At 39.7% G+C, this 19,394-nt stretch overlaps 1 protein-coding gene across 27 annotated transcripts in view; it reads left to right on the forward strand.

Moving 5' to 3' along the window:
* The window catches only part of Clasp2 (cytoplasmic linker associated protein 2), a 193,826-nt gene that overhangs the window by 21,619 nt on the left and 152,813 nt on the right, over window positions 1–19,394 (forward strand). For all 27 annotated transcript variants that reach the window (XM_028892946.1, XM_028892952.1, XM_028892947.1 and 24 more), the window contains exons 3-6: window positions 1,431–1,534; window positions 5,567–5,658; window positions 8,105–8,180; window positions 10,005–10,102. In XM_028892946.1, the coding sequence (XP_028748779.1) occupies window positions 1,431–1,534; window positions 5,567–5,658; window positions 8,105–8,180; window positions 10,005–10,102 (370 nt within the window). The remainder of the gene's footprint in view (window positions 1–1,430; window positions 1,535–5,566; window positions 5,659–8,104; window positions 8,181–10,004; window positions 10,103–19,394) is intronic.

A 19,394-nucleotide genomic window follows, 5' to 3' on the forward strand; every position in this document is an offset into this window, starting at 1 on the left:
GAATTTCTTTTGTAGTTAAATTCTACCTCTCAGGAACAGAGTGTCTTTTTCCTTGTTACTGTTTTTATGGATGCCAACACACACACACACACACACACACACACACACACACACACACACACACACAGAGTCCCAACTACTAAATTATAAGTAAACACTGGTTTTACTACCTAATAGTATTGTAATCTAATAGTATTGTTATAAGGATTAAATGAGGTAATTTATTTTTTACTATTATGTTCTGTGATTTAGAAGAAGCAGAGATTCCCATAATAGCCAGTCTAACAGATACTGAATGATTCCTGTTAATACTACATCTAAACAAAAAGAAGAAAAGATTTTCATTGTGCCCACTGACTCATGTGGTGGTGCTTATTTGTTAAAATGGTGCTGGGGTAGAATCCAGGGTCTTGTACTGTCCAGCAAGCACTAGACTACAGAGCCATATTCCTATTCATGAACAGTACTTATATTGGTTTATGATTGAATACATTTATTATTACTATTTTATTTTATATATGGATCTTTTGCCTGAATGAATGTCTGCATATGTGATACCTATGGAAGCCAGAAGAAGGCATTGGATCTCTTGGAGCTGGAGTTCTGAATGGTTTTGAGCTGCCATGTGAGTGCTGGGGATCGAACCCAGGTCCTCTGGAAGAGCAGCCAGTGCTCTTAACCACTGAGCCATCTCTGCAGCCCCATGTTCATGATTTTAATTGTGAGGGCTGATTTTTGTTTTATTGTGGCATGTTCTCTCTGTAATCCAGGCTGGCCTGGAACTCTCCCCCCTGCTGCCTGAGAGCCTCCCCGTTTCTGGGATTAAAGCATGTGCTTCCTTTCATACCAGGCTTGAAGGCTTCCCCACCCCCACCCCGCTCCCGCTCCTTGATTACACTGTAATCTGTAAGTAAACTAGATAAGTGTATCCCTCTTTTAAATTTCATTTCTTCTACTTCTCCTTTAAAACCTAGACTTATGCTTTTGTTTTTGTTTCTGTTTGTTAGTTGTGAAATGTGTCCAACAAGAATGCATAACATGCAATTTAAAGAATAATTATAAAACTAACCCTTGACTATGCCTGGGTTCAGAAACTTAAGTCTGCCAGGTCTTTGAAGTATCCCTGTCTATGCTTCCTGAGGAAACTTTTTCACACTACCAGAGGTCTCCCCTGTCATAACCTGGAGGGAAGTATTTACTTGCTTGTCTATGGATCTTGACCACATACATACCTCCAAATAGAATAATATTGTTTGTCTGGTTTTGAGCACTGTCCTAAGTGGATATGACTGTACATACTACATTGAAATTTGTTGATTGTTTTCACTTGAACTCATGACTAAGGAACTTAATTTCATAATTATTTATGGAAACAGTGGCTATTTGTAGGTTTGTGGTGACATTGTAAATACCTACTCTTCCCCCTTTAGTTACCACAGCTTTAATAGACAGAATGGGAGATGCCAAAGACAAAATTCGAGACGAAGCTCAGAACCTGGCGCTGAAGCTGATGGATGAGGTGGCACCACCTATGGTAGGTTTGCACTGAGTGAAAACTTATAATTCGATAACCCAGCAAACTAATAAACAGTCAAGAAGCAGGAGTGGTAGAATTATAAATAGTGGATTATTGCTAATGTTTTAAAGAAGTTCAAATTGAAGGTACAGTGCCAATAGGTAAGTTTGTTTCTTTTCATTTAAGTTTTCTGTTTTTCAGTTACTTGTGTTTTTTAAAAAAAAAAAACACAAGTGATTTGACAGTGATCTGGTTGTAGTTATGCTTCACCATTTTCTGGTTTTTCTCACCTGCAAATTATAAGATACTGAAAAATCGTATTTTTGAAAACTAATGAATATTATATTAATTTCTGTATCTTTCAGAAACAAGGCATTCTTTTATTTTCATAAGTGGCTATTGATTATGTCAAGCATGTTTTATGTTTTTTTATCTTGGTCGTCCCCCCTCCCTCCCCTGTCCCCCAGACAGGGTTTCTCTATGTCTTGGCTGTCCTGGATCTCGCTCTGTAGACCAGGCTGGCTTCAAACTCAGAGAGATCTGCCTGCCTGTCTCCCTAGTGCTAAGATTATAGGCGTGCACTACCACCACCCAGTGTAAAGCATGCTTTATGACAACTTGTGTTTTACGAATATAGTAGAAATAATTTGCCCTTAAAGAATGTGTTGATTGCAGGGTATATAGCAGTCTGTAAGAGAATGTTAGTTTGAGTTCCAGAAGCCTTTTTTTCTCATTCCTTTCAATTTTTTTTAAGTTGAGTGTGTGGCATATGTTTATAATTCCAGTAATGGGAGGTAGAGACAGGCAGATCCCTGGGGCTTGTTGGCCAGAGAATCTAGCTTAGTTTGCTTTGGCATGTTTTAGACCAATGAGAGACTTGTGACAAACAAAACAAAACAAAACAAAAAAAAGGTAGATAGCGCCCAAGGAACAATATCCAAGGTGGTCCTCTGACTTTTACGTGTACACATACTTATGTACCTGTACTCACATTTACCCACACCCATGAACACACATGCAATATGTTCATGTACTAGTAATGTATTGGTCTGTTTTATGTTGTTATAACAGAATGTCTGAGGCTAGACACCTGTAACAAAAAAAGATGTATTTAGGGGGCTGGAGAGATAGCTCAGCAGTTAAGAGCACTGGCTGTTCTTCTAGAGGTCTTGAGTTCCTTTCCCAGCAACCACGTGGTGGCTCACAACCATCTGTAATGAGATCTGGTACTCTCTTCTGGCCTGCAGGCAAACATGTAGACAGAACACTGTATACATTTAAAAAAAATGTATTTAGCTCATAGCTTTGGAGGTTATAGTTTTGTGGGCATACATTCTGTTGTTTGTCTTTGCTCTTTTGGGGGACACACCACCCAGCTCCCAAATAAATCACAAATAGAGGTTTATTCTTAATTATAAATGTCTGGCCTTAGCTTGGCTTGTTTCTAGCCAGCTTTCCTTAACTTTAATTATCCCTATCTACCTTTTGCCTTTGGACTTTTTCCATTCTCTTCTGTAAATCTTACTCTGTGGCTGGCTGTGTAGCTGAGTGGCTGGCCCCTGGGTCCTCCTCCTTCTCTGGCTCCTCCTCCCAGATTTATTCTTCTATATATTCGTTCTGCCTGCCAACCCTCCTTATCTTTTCTCCTGCCTTGCTATTGGCTGTTCAGTTAGACCATCAGGTGTTTTAGACAGATGTATCACAGCTTCACAGAGTTAAACCAGTGTAACCTAAACAAAAGTAACTCACCTTAAAATAATACTTTACCACTAGCTCCAGCTGTGATATGGGGTCCACCTAGGTGCATCACCTCATGGGAGGTGGCATTGTGGTGGCAGAAATGTTAGCATGCTTATGAGAAACTAAGAGCCAAGATTTTTTTTTTTGAGCAATTCACTGTGTTTTGTGTTTTCTGTTTTTGTTTTAGTTTTTTTCAAGACAGGGTTTGAAAACCTGTGTAGTTTTGGTGCCTGTCCTGGACCTCACTCTGTAGACCAGGCTGGCCCGAACTCACAGAGCTCCACTTGACTCCAAGTGCTGGGATTAAAGGCATGCCTCACCACTGCCCAGCTCACTATGTTTTTTAAAGGTCCTTCCATTAAAAATTTATTTTATATGTATGTATGTATGTATGTATATATGTATGTATGTATACCACATGTATGCAGGTACCTGCAAAAATTAGAATTGGAGTTAACAGAGGCAGTTGTGAACCATTGTGTGGGTACTGGGTACTGAACTCATGTCCTCTGCAAGAGCAGCAATTGCTCTTAACCACTGAACCTCTAGCCCCTAGGTCTTTCCATCTTAACACTGCTGTGCTGAGGACCAAGCCTCTGACAAAAAACTCTTGGTGGGGAAACCACATTCAAACCATAGCATGGAAATCCTTGGAAGGAGAGTAAAAATAAACTAACCTGTAGACCACAGTTGAGAGGGTCGCTTAAGGTTCACATAATATTTACACTGGTATCATGTGATGCTTAAACTATATATAATGTTACATATGTTTAATAAGGCAAGAGTATTGAGTTATAAAGAGAAACTGATTAGAAGGGATTTTATACTTCATAACAATACCTTTTAAAGTTTTTGTGGATAGTTTACTAATTTACATTTTAAATTATTTTTTATTTTCTTACTACAAAGAGTACTGTAGATGTAAACTTTTTTTTTTTTTTTAATATATATATATATATAAAAGAGTTCCAGACATAGGTTGCCAAGACAGGTTATTCAAAATAAGATTTCCCCCCTCTTTGGTGGTGGTAGCAACAGAACCCAGGGCCTTGTGGATCTCAATGGAAAATGGTCTGTCATTGAAGTATATATCTAGCCTTAGTTAAGGTTTTTAAAATTCACAAGCCTGATGACCTGAGTTCAGAGTTTGATCCCTAGGATCCATGATGGAAGGAGAGACCTGACTCTTGCAAGTGGTCCTCTGTCCTCACATCTCTAGTCACATGTATACATATTTCTCACATAAGTGTGTGTACACCCATACCCCACACATGGTGGGGGTAGAGGAAATTTACTGTATGTTTAGAAAGATACAGTTGAGGGGGCTGGAGAGATGGCTAAGGTTAAGAGCACTGACTGCTCTTCCAGAGGTCCTGAGTTCAATTCCCAGCAACCACATGGAGGCTCACAAACATCTATAATGAGATCTGGTGCCCTCTTCTGGCCTGCAGTCATACATGCTGTATACATAATAAATAAAAAAAAAAAAAAAAAAAAAAGAAAGATACAGTTGAAGTCCTTGCTACACTATACCTAAACAGTTGTTTTGCATTATTGGTATTAGCTTATTTTTCCTTTCTCCCCATAGACTAAGTAGTCATAAAATGACACCTGTCCCAAATGTTTCTGTATTTGTGTCCAGTATTAAAAAGAGAAAGGCTTTAATTATAAGATGTTTGCAGTCATTCCATGTGACAGTCTGTTGTAGTTGCTATGGAGTTTTGCATCTGTTGAGTGCTTCCTAGACTACTGTGCTTATAATTGCAGCATTGTTAGCATAGAAGAAACCTGCGTTCTTGGGAATGCTATGTATGGAGTGTGATTTCCCTTACAGCTACTGAAATTTAAAGTGAAAAGTATGTAAATTAAAATTCAAAATTGTGGTTCAGATATTAAATGGGTAGGAGCCCATAAATATAAACAAACAAGAAAAACCTCGTAAATTTGAGTTGAGCATCCCTGATCTGAAAACCCAAAATTTTTTGTTAGTTGACATAACAAGACTGTGAGTGGAAAACTTCAACCTGGTCCATGTGACAGGCTATAGTCAAAATTTAGCTGCACTAAAAATATTATATAAATAATGCTCAGGTTATATGTGTAAAGTGAGTGCGAAACACAAATGACTCTCGAGTTTAGGTCTGTGTCCTAGCAACAAGATTTCTTACTGTTACCATGTAAATAATTCGAAAATTTGAGAAATGTCCCAAGTATGGAACCCATCTGATACTTGATGACTTAACTGTAAGGTTATAAGTCATATGCATTATCTGACTTTTTATCGCCTGTGTCTCCTTGTTTTCCCAATAGTACATCTGGGAGCAACTGGCCTCTGGTTTCAAGCACAAGAACTTTCGATCTCGAGAGGGTGTGTGTCTGTGTCTGATTGAAACCTTGAACATGTAAGTTCTGTGATTACTGTAACAGCTTGCTTGTTTTAGTCATTTCTCGGGGTTTTTTTTTTTTTTTTTTCACAAAGTGAAGGAAGACTGGAAATAAAGTGTAAGTAGTTATTAATTGATCTCCCAAACAAAAATACAATCTTTAATGCTACTTTTGTATCTGTAAGCTACGTCATGTTAATTTTTAAATTTGTCTCTTTTTTCTTTAGCCATGCAGAATTGGTGGTTATAGAACTGTTAGTGCTAATACATTTGAATCTTTTTTCTGTTAGGATCTGCTTCAGAACTTTTGAACTCAGTGGTGTGTCACATGTTGAAGCCATTTCCCTATATCCCTTTTCCCAGTTGTCTCTAGGCACTGTGGGTGACTGCTAAATTACGTACCTTTCAGGACTCTGTCAGGACTTGTACAGTGCACCTAGTAGCAGCAGACAGAGTCCTGATAGGAGAGGTATCACAGGACTATGATACAGGTGGAAGAAATGTGAGTGGAGGCTTTTGTTCTTATTCTAGAATAATTTTCCAGATTGTGCAATATGGTAGGTAATGCGTAGTCTCTTTTGACTCTTGCCTTGGTGTGGCTTCCTCTTTTTTCTCTGCTCTGGGTCCTTCCTGCTAGCAAGTGCTGGTTGTGGCATTCAGTCAGCACCCTTTCTGAGTTTTAGCTCTCTTGTTGTTTGCATTCAGCCTAGACTCTAGACTATTAGTAAACGTAAAGATGGCTTAAGTTACTTGTTTTATTTTACTGTGTATTGAGATCCAGTGTCATTTAAAAAAAATACTATTTCAAAAGTACATGCTCATGTTTTCTTAAGTAATTGATAGGCTGCCAGGGTTGTCAAACTACTGTTGAGTATTTTGTCCTTTTGGATCATGTGTCATTTTGATACAAGCTATAGTTATCTAAAAGGAGGGAACCTCAGTTGAGAAATGCCCCCATAAGATCCAGCTGTAAAGCATTTTCTTAGTCAATGATTGATAGGTAAAGGCTCAGCCCATTTAGGTGGTGCCATCCCTGACTGGTTGTCCTTGGTTCTACAAGAAAGCAGACTGAACAAGCCATGAGTGTAAGCCAGTAGGCAGCATTCCTCCATGGCCTCTACATCAGCTCCTGCCTCTAGGTTCCTGCCCTGCTTGAATTCCTGTCCTGACTTCCTTCAGTGATGGATGTGAAGCCAAATAAACTGTTTCCTCCCCAACTTGCTTTTAGTTGTTGTGTTTCATCACAGCAATAGTTACCCTTACTAGGACTGCATCAGTCACACTTATTCAGGTCCGCACTTTTTGCTGCTTCACATCACTTTGCTTGATACTTGTCTTTAATGATGTATGTCCATGCTCTTCATCAAAGTTGTCAGGAGAGAGTTAAAGAGGAAGGCATGGTGTTGGTGGCATACACCTTTTAGTCTCAGCACTTGGGAGGCACAGGCAGGTGGATCTTTGAATTTGAGGCCAGCCTGGTCTACAGAGTAAGTTCCAGGACAGCCAGGGCTACACAGAAACTCTATCATGTTGTGGAATCTTATTTTAAGGTGTGTTACTTTTGTTTATGTTGTATCAGTTTAACTCTGTGAAGCTGTGTTACTTTGCATATCTAAAACAACTGATGGTCTAATAAAGAACTGAATGACCAGTAGTGAGGCAGGAGAGAAACAGGCAGGGCTGTCAGTCAGAGAGGATAAATAGAAGGGGAAATCAGGGAGGAAAGAAGAATTAGCCAGAGAAGGAGGAGGACTCCAGGGGCCATCCACCCAGCTACACAACCAGCCACAGAGTAAGAATAAGATTTACAGAAGAAATAAGAGTAAGAGAACGGGAAAAGCCCAGAGGCAAAGGTAGATGGGGATAATTGAAGTTAAGGAGAGCTGACAAGAAACAAGCCAAGCTAAGACTGGACATTAATTTTGTTTGTTTGTTTTGTTTTGTTTTTCGAGATAGGGTTTCTCTGTGTAGCTTTGGAGCCTGTCCTGGAACTCGCTCTGTAAACCAGGCTGGCCTTGAACTCACACAGATCCACCTGCCTCTGCCTCCCGAGTCCTGGGATTAAAGGTGTTTGCCACCACTGCCCGGCTAGAGGCTTATTCTTAATTATTAATGTCCAAGCCAGGCAGTGGTGGTGCATGCCTTTAATCCCAGGACTCGGGTGGACCTCTGAGTTTGAGGCCAGCCTGGTCTACAGAGCGAGTTCCAGGACAGGCTCCAAAGCTACACAGAGAAACCTTGTCTCAGAAAAAAAAGAAGGAAGGAAGGAAGGGAGGGAAAGAAAAAGCCTCTGTGTGATTTATTTGGGAGCTGGGTGGCAGGTACCTCAAAAGAACAAACAAAACCAACAACACTTATCTTGAAAAACAGAAACAAAAACAGAAGATAAGAAGAAAGCATCAGGATACTTTGTTCAGTTTTAAATGAAACCAAATTCTCTTTTTCTTTCCCAAATTATTTTTAGCTTTGGAACTCAACCACTGGTCATCAGCAAGTTGGTGCCACATTTGTGTGTCTTATTTGGAGATTCAAATAGTCAGGTAAAAGTTTTTTGACGTTCAAGCATTGACTTTGTGTATGTGTGTGTGTGTGTGGGGGGGGTTTGCCCTTTCTTGTGCTCTTACCTTATTTAAGCCATAACAATAAAGACAGACAAGGTGGATACTAAAAACAATTGCTGCCTTTTGTTTTTAATTAAATGAGGGTCTGGCTGTGTTGCTCAGAAGCCACTGGGCTCACATGATCTTCCTGCTCCACCCTCCCAAGTAGCTAGGGCTATAGGCCTCTTCTCCCTTTTTCTTCCTCTTTTTCCTCCTCCTTCTACCAGAGTTTGTTCATTTACTTATTTATTTTGAAACAAAGATAAGTTTATTGTCAGTTCTTGGACTGATATTAAAGATAGAAAGAACTTAATGGTTAGTTCTTGAGTTTGACAGATTAAGAGAATCCTGGGTTCCCTTCTGTACTCCAGCTTAATGTTAACTGTAAGGTAGAATGTCACTGGCCTACGTTCTTGAGTTCATTTATACCAGACTGTTGCAGTTGTTGATAGCCCTGTTTATAGGGAAGGCCTTTGTGTCCATGGCGCGTCTCTGCCTGAGCTGTCTGTGCTGTAGTGGTTCTAACTCTAACCTTACCTATGAACTAGCTAGGGCATTTGGAGTGACACTGGGTAAGATTTTTCCTTCTTACAAGTTCTAGTTGCCCCTCAACAGGTTTGTAGAGTTTTACTCTCTTCAGTTGCTATTTTATTTATAGACAAAGGGTCTCCTTTTCTTGCCCAGCCTGGCCTCAATCTCTTGAGCTCGATTGATTTTTTTCCCACCTTAATCTCCCAGGAAGCTAAGACTATAGGTGTGTGCCACCACACCTGGCTTTCAGTTGTTCTTTGACAGTGAGTTGTGCAAAAGAATAAATGTTGTTTTTCAAGTTGTTCTCTTAGGGCTCATTCTTTTTTCACCTCCTATATAGAATATAAAATTTGCCATTGCAACTGTTTTTAAGTGTACACTTCAGTGGTATGGAATACGTTCACATTGTTTTGCAACTGTATCATCATCTACCTGTAAAACTTTTACCTCCTCAGAACTCAGACTCTGTACCCATGAGACAACTTCCCATTCCTCTCCCCCAGCTGCTGGCAACTACCATTCTTCATCATAATTTGACTACTCCAGGTACCTAGTGGAAGCAAATCAGATAATAGTTGTCCATTTGATCTATCCCATTTAGTATAATGTCCACAAGTTATCCATGTTGCAAAATGTGTCAGAATTTCCCTCTTCTTTCTAAGGTTGAATAATCTTCCAGTAACACAGACATCACATTTTATGTATATAGACATACGGGAATAGAAAATTTTTTTTAACCTTTTGGCTATTCTGAATAATTTTAGAAATGCTGATGTAAAAATACCTTTTTGAGTTCAGTACACATTTTTGAAAGACAATTTTATTCCAGGAAAATTAATTAACTGTACTTTAGGTTAATGAAATTATGCTGTTTGAAATCCCAATTGGTAGCTTTTATTCACAGATTTCTATTAACCACCTCCTACCTTCTTTCTTTCTTTCTTTCTTTCCTTTTTTTGATGGTAGTAGGGATTGAACCTAAAGGTCTCATATGTGCTGGGCAGGTGCTCCAGCACTAAGGTCTTGCTCCTTTTAAAATGGGTTTTCTAGGGCTTTTTTTTCCCCCACAAACTGTGGTTTGGGGTTTCCATTAATAACATGTCATATTATAATTTCCTCAGGAACTGAAAAGACAGTAAAGTCAACTTAGAGTGTCAGGTTGGCCTGCTAGTTTATTGTTACCTTGAAAGGAAGTATGTGTCACATCTAAGTTTTTTTTAAATTCTTTGACAGGTGAGAAATGCTGCAATATCGGCTGTAGTGGAGATTTATCGACATGTAGGAGAGAAACTGAGGTTTGATCTGTGTAAGAGAGATATTCCCCCTGCTAGGTAAGTCTTCCTAAATTTATATTTTGCTACAGTTTGTTTGTCTGTTTGTTTTGAGACAGGATTTCTCTGTAATAGCTCCATCTGTCCTAGAACTCGGTTCTGTAGACCAGGCTGGCCTTGGACTCACAGAGATCCACTTGTTCCTGGAATGCTGGGATTAAAGGTGTGTGCCACCATGCCTGGCCTATTGCTACAGATTTTTAAAGTTGTAATTTTGTTCATTTTATTAAAGTAAAATATTAGAGCCAGGTGCAGTGGCACACACCTTTAATCCCAGCACTTGGGAGGCAGAGGCAGGCAAATCTGTGAGGTGGAGGCCAACCAGTTCTGCATAGAGAGTTCCAGGCCAGTGGGGATCCATAGCATCTGTGTATCCTGAGTTTTCTGGAACAGTTTGTAGAAGTAAGTAACGTACCTAGGTAGTTGGCGATTATGTAGCTTCAGGTTTCCTTCAGCTCAGGTGTGTAAATGCTTAATATTTCCAGGGTAGGGTGTGTGTGAATTAGAAATTTTTCCATAGGTAATCCTGTCACCTGCAAAGATAGTTTTATTTTTCCCCGTCTGTATATTTTTCATTTCTCTTTCTTGTCTTCGTTATTTCCTATGTGCTGTTAAGAAAGAGTAGAATGGGGTTGCAATCTTGCCTTGGTCTGATCTTGGAATCTATGTCTAGTTTCTTAACATTAAGAATGATGTTAGTTGCTGGAGTGGTAGTGCACACCTTCAATCTCAGTACTGGGAAGGCAGAGGCAGGTGGGTCTCTGTGAGTTTGGGGCTAGTGAGATCCTGTCGTTCCCCCCCCCCGCCCGTCCCCCCCAAAAAAATGTTAGTTGTAGGCTATTGATAGGTGTTCTTTTTTCTTAAGAGCTTATATTCTTTTAAATTACATTTTGTTTGGGTTGTGAGTGGCAAGGCCAGAGGACAACATGGGGAATCATCACATCATGTGGCTTTGGGACAAGCACCTTTTTGCCACTAAGCGATCTTACTGCTCCTAAAAATTGAGTCCCATGAGCTTTTTAAGTATGTAGAGTTAAAACTAAAAATCAGTTGGGCATTTTAAGTGTAAAGGTGGGCTGGGCAAAGTGATTTTTTTTTTTTTTCCATCAAATTGTTTTAATGGCTACTCCTAACATCTTTTTCCTAGAGCTCAGGTTGTAGCCATTTATTTCCTACTAGTATTGCTGTGGCTATCAATTGTCTGCATTTTCTTTCCTTTTTTTTTTTTTTTAAAGATTTATTTATTTATTATGTATACAGTGTTCTGTCTGCACACACCCCTGCAGGCCAGAAGAGGGCACCAGATCTCACTACAGATGGTTGTGAGCCACCATGTGGTTGCTGGGAATTGAACTCAGGACCTTTGGAAGAACAAGCAGTGCTCTTAACCTCTGAGCCATCTCTCCAGCCCCTCCTTTTTTTTCTTTTTCTTTTCTTTTTTTTTTTTTTTGGAGGGGTGGAGCATGGATAAACTTTTATTTTGTTTTTTTTTTTTTTTTTTTTTTTTTCGAGACAGGGTTTCTCTGTGTAGCTTTGCGCCTTTCCTGGAGCTCACTTGGTAGCCCAGGCTGGCCTCGAACTCACAGAGATCCGCCTGGCTCTGCCTCCCTAGTGCTGGGATTAAAGGCGTGCGCCACCAACGCCCGGCACATGGATAAACTTTTAATTTGTGTGTGTGTGTTAGTTTTTGATACAAGGGTCTCGGGTATATAGTCCAGGTTGGCCTTGGATTCTCTCGTGTGTGTGTGTGTGTGTGTGTGTGTACATTATGAGATATATGTATATTTTCAAATGTTCCCTAGTCTCCTGAGTACTTCGGTGATGGGTGTGTACCACCGCAGCAGTGGAATATATTCTCTACAGAAGTGTTCTTTTCAAGTTTCTAGTCCATTTGTTAATCTGGATTGTCTGTTTTCTTCAGTTATTTTTTATTTTTATTTGTGTGTGTCTTTGTGAGTATATGTCATGTGTTATGTCCGTACTTGCAGAGGCCAGAAGAGATCATCACGACTCCTTGGATCTGGAGTTACAGGCAGTTGTGAGCCATCCCAAGTAGTTGGCTGGGAACTGAACCCAGGTTGTCTGGAAGAGCAACAAACACTCTTAACTGCTAAGCTGTCTGGCCAGTCTCTACTGTGTCTTCAAAAGTTGGACTTGGGGCATATCTTCTTGTGTTGTAGATACAAGCTTCCTTAACTGCGTGATGTTCCCTTTGTCTTATACTCTGTGACTGGATATTTTACTTTCTGACAGTGTGGGTTTTTTTTTCTCCCTCATGCACATGTTTTTTTTGTTAATTAAAAAATGATTAATATGAGTGTGGGGAAAGCATTGTACCTATGCCCAGACCAGGGCAGTCTGTAAGACTCAGTTCTCTCTCCATCATAGGATTTCTAGGGAAGCAGCTGAGGTGATCAGGCTGGCCAGGAAACACACCTGATGAACCATTTTGCTGGGTCTTTTCTGAGTGTTAATTTTTTAGGTTATCATTAAAAATTTAGTCATCTCTGTTTCTCACCGTCCTCCACATGCTCTGTGCACTTCTGCCTGCTCCCTTCCTTCACCTAGACAGACCTCTCTGCCTTCGTGTTTATAAACTGTTGCCTACTCCCACAACCTTAAGATCCTTTCTTCTTTTCTCATGATCATCTTTCTAGTTTCATGACTTTCACATTTTAAATGCAAACATATATATATATATATATATATCCATATAGATACTCACAAAATTGTAAATTTAGGATCTGCATATAAGAGAAAACATGGTATTTGTTTTTCTGTTTTGTTTTGTTTGGTTTTGAGATAGTTTCTTGGTGTAGCATTGACTGTCCTGGATCTCACTCTGTAGACCAGGCTGGCCTTGAACTCACAGAGATCCACCTGCCTCTGCCTCCTGAGTGCTGGGATTAAAGGCGTGCGCCACCATTGCCTGGTGGTATTTGTCTTTCTGAATCTGGCTTATTTTACTTAATGTATTATCTTTCAGTTACATCTATATTCTTACTGATGTCACAGTTTTACTTTTCTTTATCTATTCATCTGTTGATGGGCATCTAAGAGTTTCCACTTCTTAGCTATTATAAATAATGCAGCAATAAACAAGTATTCCCAGGGGTGGGATGGCTTAGTGCCTTTTGGGTCTACTTAAGAATCGTATAACCAAGTAATACGGTATTTCTGTTTGTGTGTCACTTCTTCATTTTAATGTAGTTTTTAGTCATTTCCTATATGAATGGAGGGAGAATTCTGGGTGTTTGTTTGTTTGTTTGTTTGTTTGAAACAATGCCTTATGCCTTAGCCCAGGCCTGGAACTTACATAATCCTCCTGCTTTAGCTTTCCGAGTGCTGGGATTCCAGTCATGTGCTACCATGTTCAGCATGAATGGAGATTTCTGTGTCCCATCTTGGCCTGTATTAAGGCAAAGCCCCAACCCTTGCTGATTCAGTGCTCTCTTATGCTCTTAATGACTAGTCCTGCTTGAAGGAGCACTGAGAGCCTGGTGAGGAGCTGCCCTTCCCGACTCCAGTCTGTGTTTGTTTATGCACCGTGCTTGTGATGTCCCTCTGATGATGCTTCCCAAACAGTAGGAGGAAACCAAGGGACTGGATGCGTGAGCTTCGTCTTTCAAGTGTCTAGTGAAACTTGGTTTTTTCCAGTCTGCAGGAGCGTTTATATTCTTTTTGATGATTGAGCTTGTTATTAGTAATGTTTTAATCATTAATATACTAGAAATATATCAAAGAAATAAATTTCAACAGGGTAAAATATGACTTATTTTTCATTTATCCTCCCTTTTTCTTTTTTCCCCCCCATATACAGTGTCAAGAACTGACTTTATGCTGAGGATTCATTTGATACCCCTTTGTCATGGTGGCTACATTCTAACTTTAATTTTCCTGCTGCTTTCTTTGTGGTTTCCAAACTTCATGTTGGATAGAGCTCTCTAAAGTTATGTTTTGTTCACGCTCCTATTTATACTAAAGCCATTCTTCGTTTCAAACAACTGGAGAACAATTAAATCATAGTTTTAAAATAATTGAAAGGTACGTTCTCTGTCAGATATTCGTCAGAAGACTCACGCTGACAATAGTGTACTAGCTGAGCACTACACAGTGCTGCTACATGTGGGTCACGAAACATAGCTGTGAGTCCAGAAATAACTCTTATCTTCATGGGTCGTCGATACACATCAGCTGTGTTAAGACAGTGCAGAACAGCAAGGGATGCTTGCTGTATACCCCAGATATCCACATGCAGAGTTTCATCCTCCTTAACAGCATCACCCAAGATTAACTAAAAATGAATGAGAGGAGCTAAAGGGATAAACCATTTCGAAATTATTAGATCATTTTCAAACATTTGAAACCAAATCATATGCACCAAAGGAAAACTATTAATAAATTTGATTGATACTATCAATGATAAGTTCAGTAATGTGGCAGCGTACAGAATCAGCTTGCACAAATCAATAGCTTTTCTGTTCATCTCAGTAGCTTTTCTTTATACCAATACCAGACACAGAGAAAAAGATCATGGACACAAATCCAGTCACAATAGTCTCAAAGAAAATAAAATATCTAATAATAAACATAACCAAGGGAGGAAGGATCTCTACAATGAAAACTTCAGACCTCTGAAGAAAGACGTAGGAAAAGACAATAGAAGACAGAAAGACATCCCATGCTCATGGATCTATTGATGTAACCAACCGTCTTATTAAATAAGAAACACAGAAACAATGTAAAAGAGAAAGCCGAGAGGTCAGAGCTCAGAGCTAAAATCTCACCCTTCCTCCTGCTGTCCCAGCTTCGCGAAAAAGGGCTACTTCCTGTCTGTACGCCTTTTTTATAGTATTATTGTTCTGCCTTCTCATTGGTTGTAAACCCAAACATGTGACAGCCTCGTCACTGTCTGAATGTACAGCCCCCTAGGTCTTAAAGGCATATGTCTCCAATGCTGGCTATATCCCTGAACACACAGAGATCTATGGGATTAAAGGCGTGTGCCACCACCGCCACACTCTTGCTATGGCTCTAATAGCTCTGACCCCCGGACAACTTTATTTATTAACATACGATCAAAATCACATTTCAGTACAATTAGATTACCACCACATGGATCGGTAGAATTAATATTATGAAAAGGACTATTTTGCCAAAAGCTATTTACATAGCCAATGTAATCCCAGTCAAATACCCATTTCATATTTCACAGAAATAGAAAAAAAAAACATCTTAAAATTCATATGGAAACACAAACCCTGGGTAGCCAAAACAATCCTGAGCAACAAAACAAAACAAAACAAAACAAAAAGCAACCAGCAAAAATAACCCATAAAATAACAGCAATGCCTGAGGGATTATCATTTCAGATCTCTCTCTATATTACAGAGCCATAGTAATAACAACAATATGGTGGTGGCACAAGAAAAGACAGGTAAACAGTAGAACAAAATCTGAGACCCAAACATGAGTACCTGTAACTTCAGCCATTTTCTTTCCTTTTTTATTTTTGGTTTTTTGAGACAGGATTTCTCTGTGTATCCTTTCTTGGCTGTCCTGGAACCACTACCCAGCCAGCCATTTAATATTTGATAAAGATGCCAAAAACAGCTGGGCGGCAGTGGTGCACACCTTTAATCTCAGCACTCGGGAGGCAGAGCCAGGCAGATTTCTGTGAGTTCGAGGCCAGCCTGGACTACAGAGCAAGATCCAGGACAGGCACCAAAACTACACAGAGAGATCCTGTCTCGAACCACTGCCCCCCCCCCCCAAAAAAAAAAAGCCAAAAGCATAAGCCATGAAAAAGCATCCTTAGGCCAGGTGGTGGTGGCAGCAGCGGACACCTTTAATCACAGCTCTCAGGAGGCTGAGGCAGGTGGATCTCTGTGAGTTCAACCCAGCCTGGGCTACACAGAGAAACCCTGTCTCAAAAACCAAAAGAAAGAAAGCAAACATCTTCATTGAATGGTGCTGGGACAACTGGATGTCCACACATAGAAGAATGAAATTAGACCCCTGTCTGTCATTTTGCACAAAAACTACAAATGGATCAAAGACCTCAGTGGGAAACCTGAAACACCCGTACCGCTAAAAGAAAGCCTAGGCAGTACCTACAGGATATAGGTGCAGGAAAGGACTTTTGAATAGAACTCTATTTGCCCCCAAATTAGGGCCAGCAACTGACACGTGGGACTTCACAAATGTAAAAACCTTCTACACACCTAAAAAAACAAATTGGGTGAAGAAGAAGCTTACAGAATGGGAGAGAATCTTTGCTAGTTATAAATCTGATAGAGGATTAGTATCCAAAATGTATAAAGAACTCAAAAAAACAACCAATCAAAAACAAATGACCCATTAAAAAATGTGGGCCTAGCACTTGGACAGGGAGTTCTCAAAAGAAGGAAAACAGAATAGCTAAGAAATGTCTCAAAAATACTCATCATCCCTAGTAATTAGGGAAATGCAAATGAAAACAATTTTGAGATTTTACCTTACCCCAGTCAGAACTGCAAAGATCACTGGAACAACTGACAACAGGTGCCAGAGGGTACGGGGACTGCTGTATAGGGAAGCCTCATTCACTGTTATAAACTGGGGCAGTGAGTATGGAGACCAGCATGGAGAAGTCTCTGAAAGCTAAAAATAAATGTACCGTATGACTCAGCTGTACCACTCCTTGGCATATACCCACAAGGACTTGACATCATACTACACATGGCCATGTTCATTGCTACTGTATTCACAACAGCCAGGAAATAAAAACACCTTAAATGTCCTTCAGTTGACAAATAGATAATGAAGATGGGGTACATACACTATTCAGCTATAAAGAAAAAGATGAAATTGTGAAAATGGATGGAACTAGAAAAGATTATATTGAATGAGGTAACCCAGATCCAGAAGGACAAATGTCTCATCAAAGGCTCCTAGCTTCAGATCTCGAAGTGTGATACCTATACTGCAGAAACCAGGGAAGTGAAAATAGACCATTCTCAAAGTAGAGCTTGGGTAGGTAGTGGATCAGTAGAGAGGATTAGCAGGATATAAGTCATCTGATGGGGGAAATGGGAAAGATGTGGTGGTGGGGCTCTAAGTAGGAAGGGGGAGATTACTACATGAGGAGAGAAGATGGTAAAATAATAGTAGGGATGTCTGGAAAAAGTCATAGAAATTATACTATTAACAGTCTACTTCAAAAAGCCTATAATATACATTAAAGTTGTGTATAAATATTTACATATAGTTTGAGTGAAATTTCTTACCCGTTCTGACCATACTCCCTCTATGAGCCAAGACCATCTAACCAGGAATCAGAAGCCTTCTTTTGAATTGTCAGTCAGGTTGTCCAAAAGACTCCTAAAATATTACAGGCTATTGCCATTGCCCTTGTTTGCCCTATGGAAGTGGAAGGTTAAGTCCCTATTGCTAAAGGCATCACTGCTTTCAGATGCTAGGCACAAAGGACCCTGTACTGGAACTTATCTGAAAGCCCCCTGCCTGAGGTCTAGCTAGCTTCATGGTACCACAAGGTACCATGCAGCTTTCAGAGGAAGAAAGAAACCAACAATCCTACCTAGCTATGATGCCTATGAAGCACAACAGTGACCAGAAGGACACAGTAACTCTAAGGATGTAATAGCGGCATGTATACCTTGGCAGTAACCCTACAGCGCTCTCATTGAATTTAAGGTCCATTCAAAAAGAGAAATCATGCCTAATACTGGAAACCTAGTCGTCTACCCAGGGCTAGTGAAGTCATGGATCTTGGAGGAGAACCTAAAACTACCACTTTACTAAACCAATGGTGGTTGGTTTAGTACCAAAATCTCTAGCTACATTCTAAATAATTGTCCCTATACTCACGGATAAAAGTGATTCTCACCCCTCTTCAAAGAAACTTCTCTTTGCAACAGACAGAGACCATTTCAGAAAACCACAGCCAATCAGAATGCAGAGTTGTAGAGCCCAGTTCCAATGAATAAATGCAGCTACAAAGCAGCTCCTACACCTCAGGCTCAGAGAATATTGCCAGAGAGGGGCAGACAGGTTTTAGTAACAGCCAGAGATCAGGAAGGTTACTGTGAGATGGTGTCTTCTAGTAATGGTTGAAGCTTTGCCCATGAAGTCTCACTAACGTGGCTTCCTAAATATGAGCTGAACAGGACAACAATAATAGACCTGCTAATGAAGGAGGGAGCCCTAGGGGAGACCTTCCAAGGACTTAACCCCTCAACCTTACACAAAGAGCTACAGGCAGCTATAGTGATGAGAGCAGGAGAAATAGTCTTCCCTAGGGAAGAGCACACCAGTTGGTTATCCAATACCTGCCTTTTAGGTTAGCCCTGAAAACACATACAAGTAATATTATACAGACCAAGCAGATTGTATTTAATATATATGTGTGTTTCTACACATACATGAATGTGGCAACAATTAATGAAAAAGCCATAAATTTGAAAGACAGAAAGGGGTGTATGGGAGGGTTTGGAGGGAGGAAAGGGAAGGAGTAAATGATGTAATTATATTACCTCCCAAAATAAAAGAAATAATTAAAAATATGTTGGTATATTTAATAAAAATTGACTTTGTAATAATTCCAAATGTGCCTCAAAAGACATTGTAAGAAACCCCATATGTGATGGGAAAAATACTGTCAAATATATGAAACTTGTATCTTGACTATATAAAGGACAACTCAGTAAAATGACGGGATGCAATTTTGAAAGGATCCGAATTAAATACTTTTTAAAAGAGAATATACAGATAGCCATGAACACATAAAATGATGATGAATATCATTTAGCTGTGTAATAAATTCTGATCAAAACTACATACCTCAAAAACAAAACAAAACAAAGCTACATACCTCTTCTCACCACCATAGGATAGTTCAAGTCTAAAGGGATTTAACTTTCATGGGAACATATAATAATAAAGCAACTTGGGAAAACAGTTTACAACTCTCCAGAATGTCAGTTGTAGAGCTATCACATGACCCAGCAAGTTCCACTCATAGCTCTACAAGCAGTTATAGAAAAACATGTCTCTACAAAGGCCTACCTCCATGTAAGTGTTCCTGACAGCATTAGTCATAGTCACAGAACCATGGATACACCTCCCATCTGCATGTCTATCCCCGAGTGAGTAGATATTCAAGTGCAGTATATTCATACAGTGGAATATCAAGAACCCAGCCATCAGAAGCTCCACATTATGATTCCATTTGAATTAAATGACCAGATGTGGTAATTCATAGGTCAGGTATGGTCTACAGCAATTAGGAAAT

Source organism: Peromyscus leucopus, chromosome 7, assembly GCF_004664715.2.
Source record: "Peromyscus leucopus breed LL Stock chromosome 7, UCI_PerLeu_2.1, whole genome shotgun sequence".
Lineage (NCBI taxonomy): Eukaryota > Metazoa > Chordata > Mammalia > Rodentia > Cricetidae > Peromyscus > Peromyscus leucopus.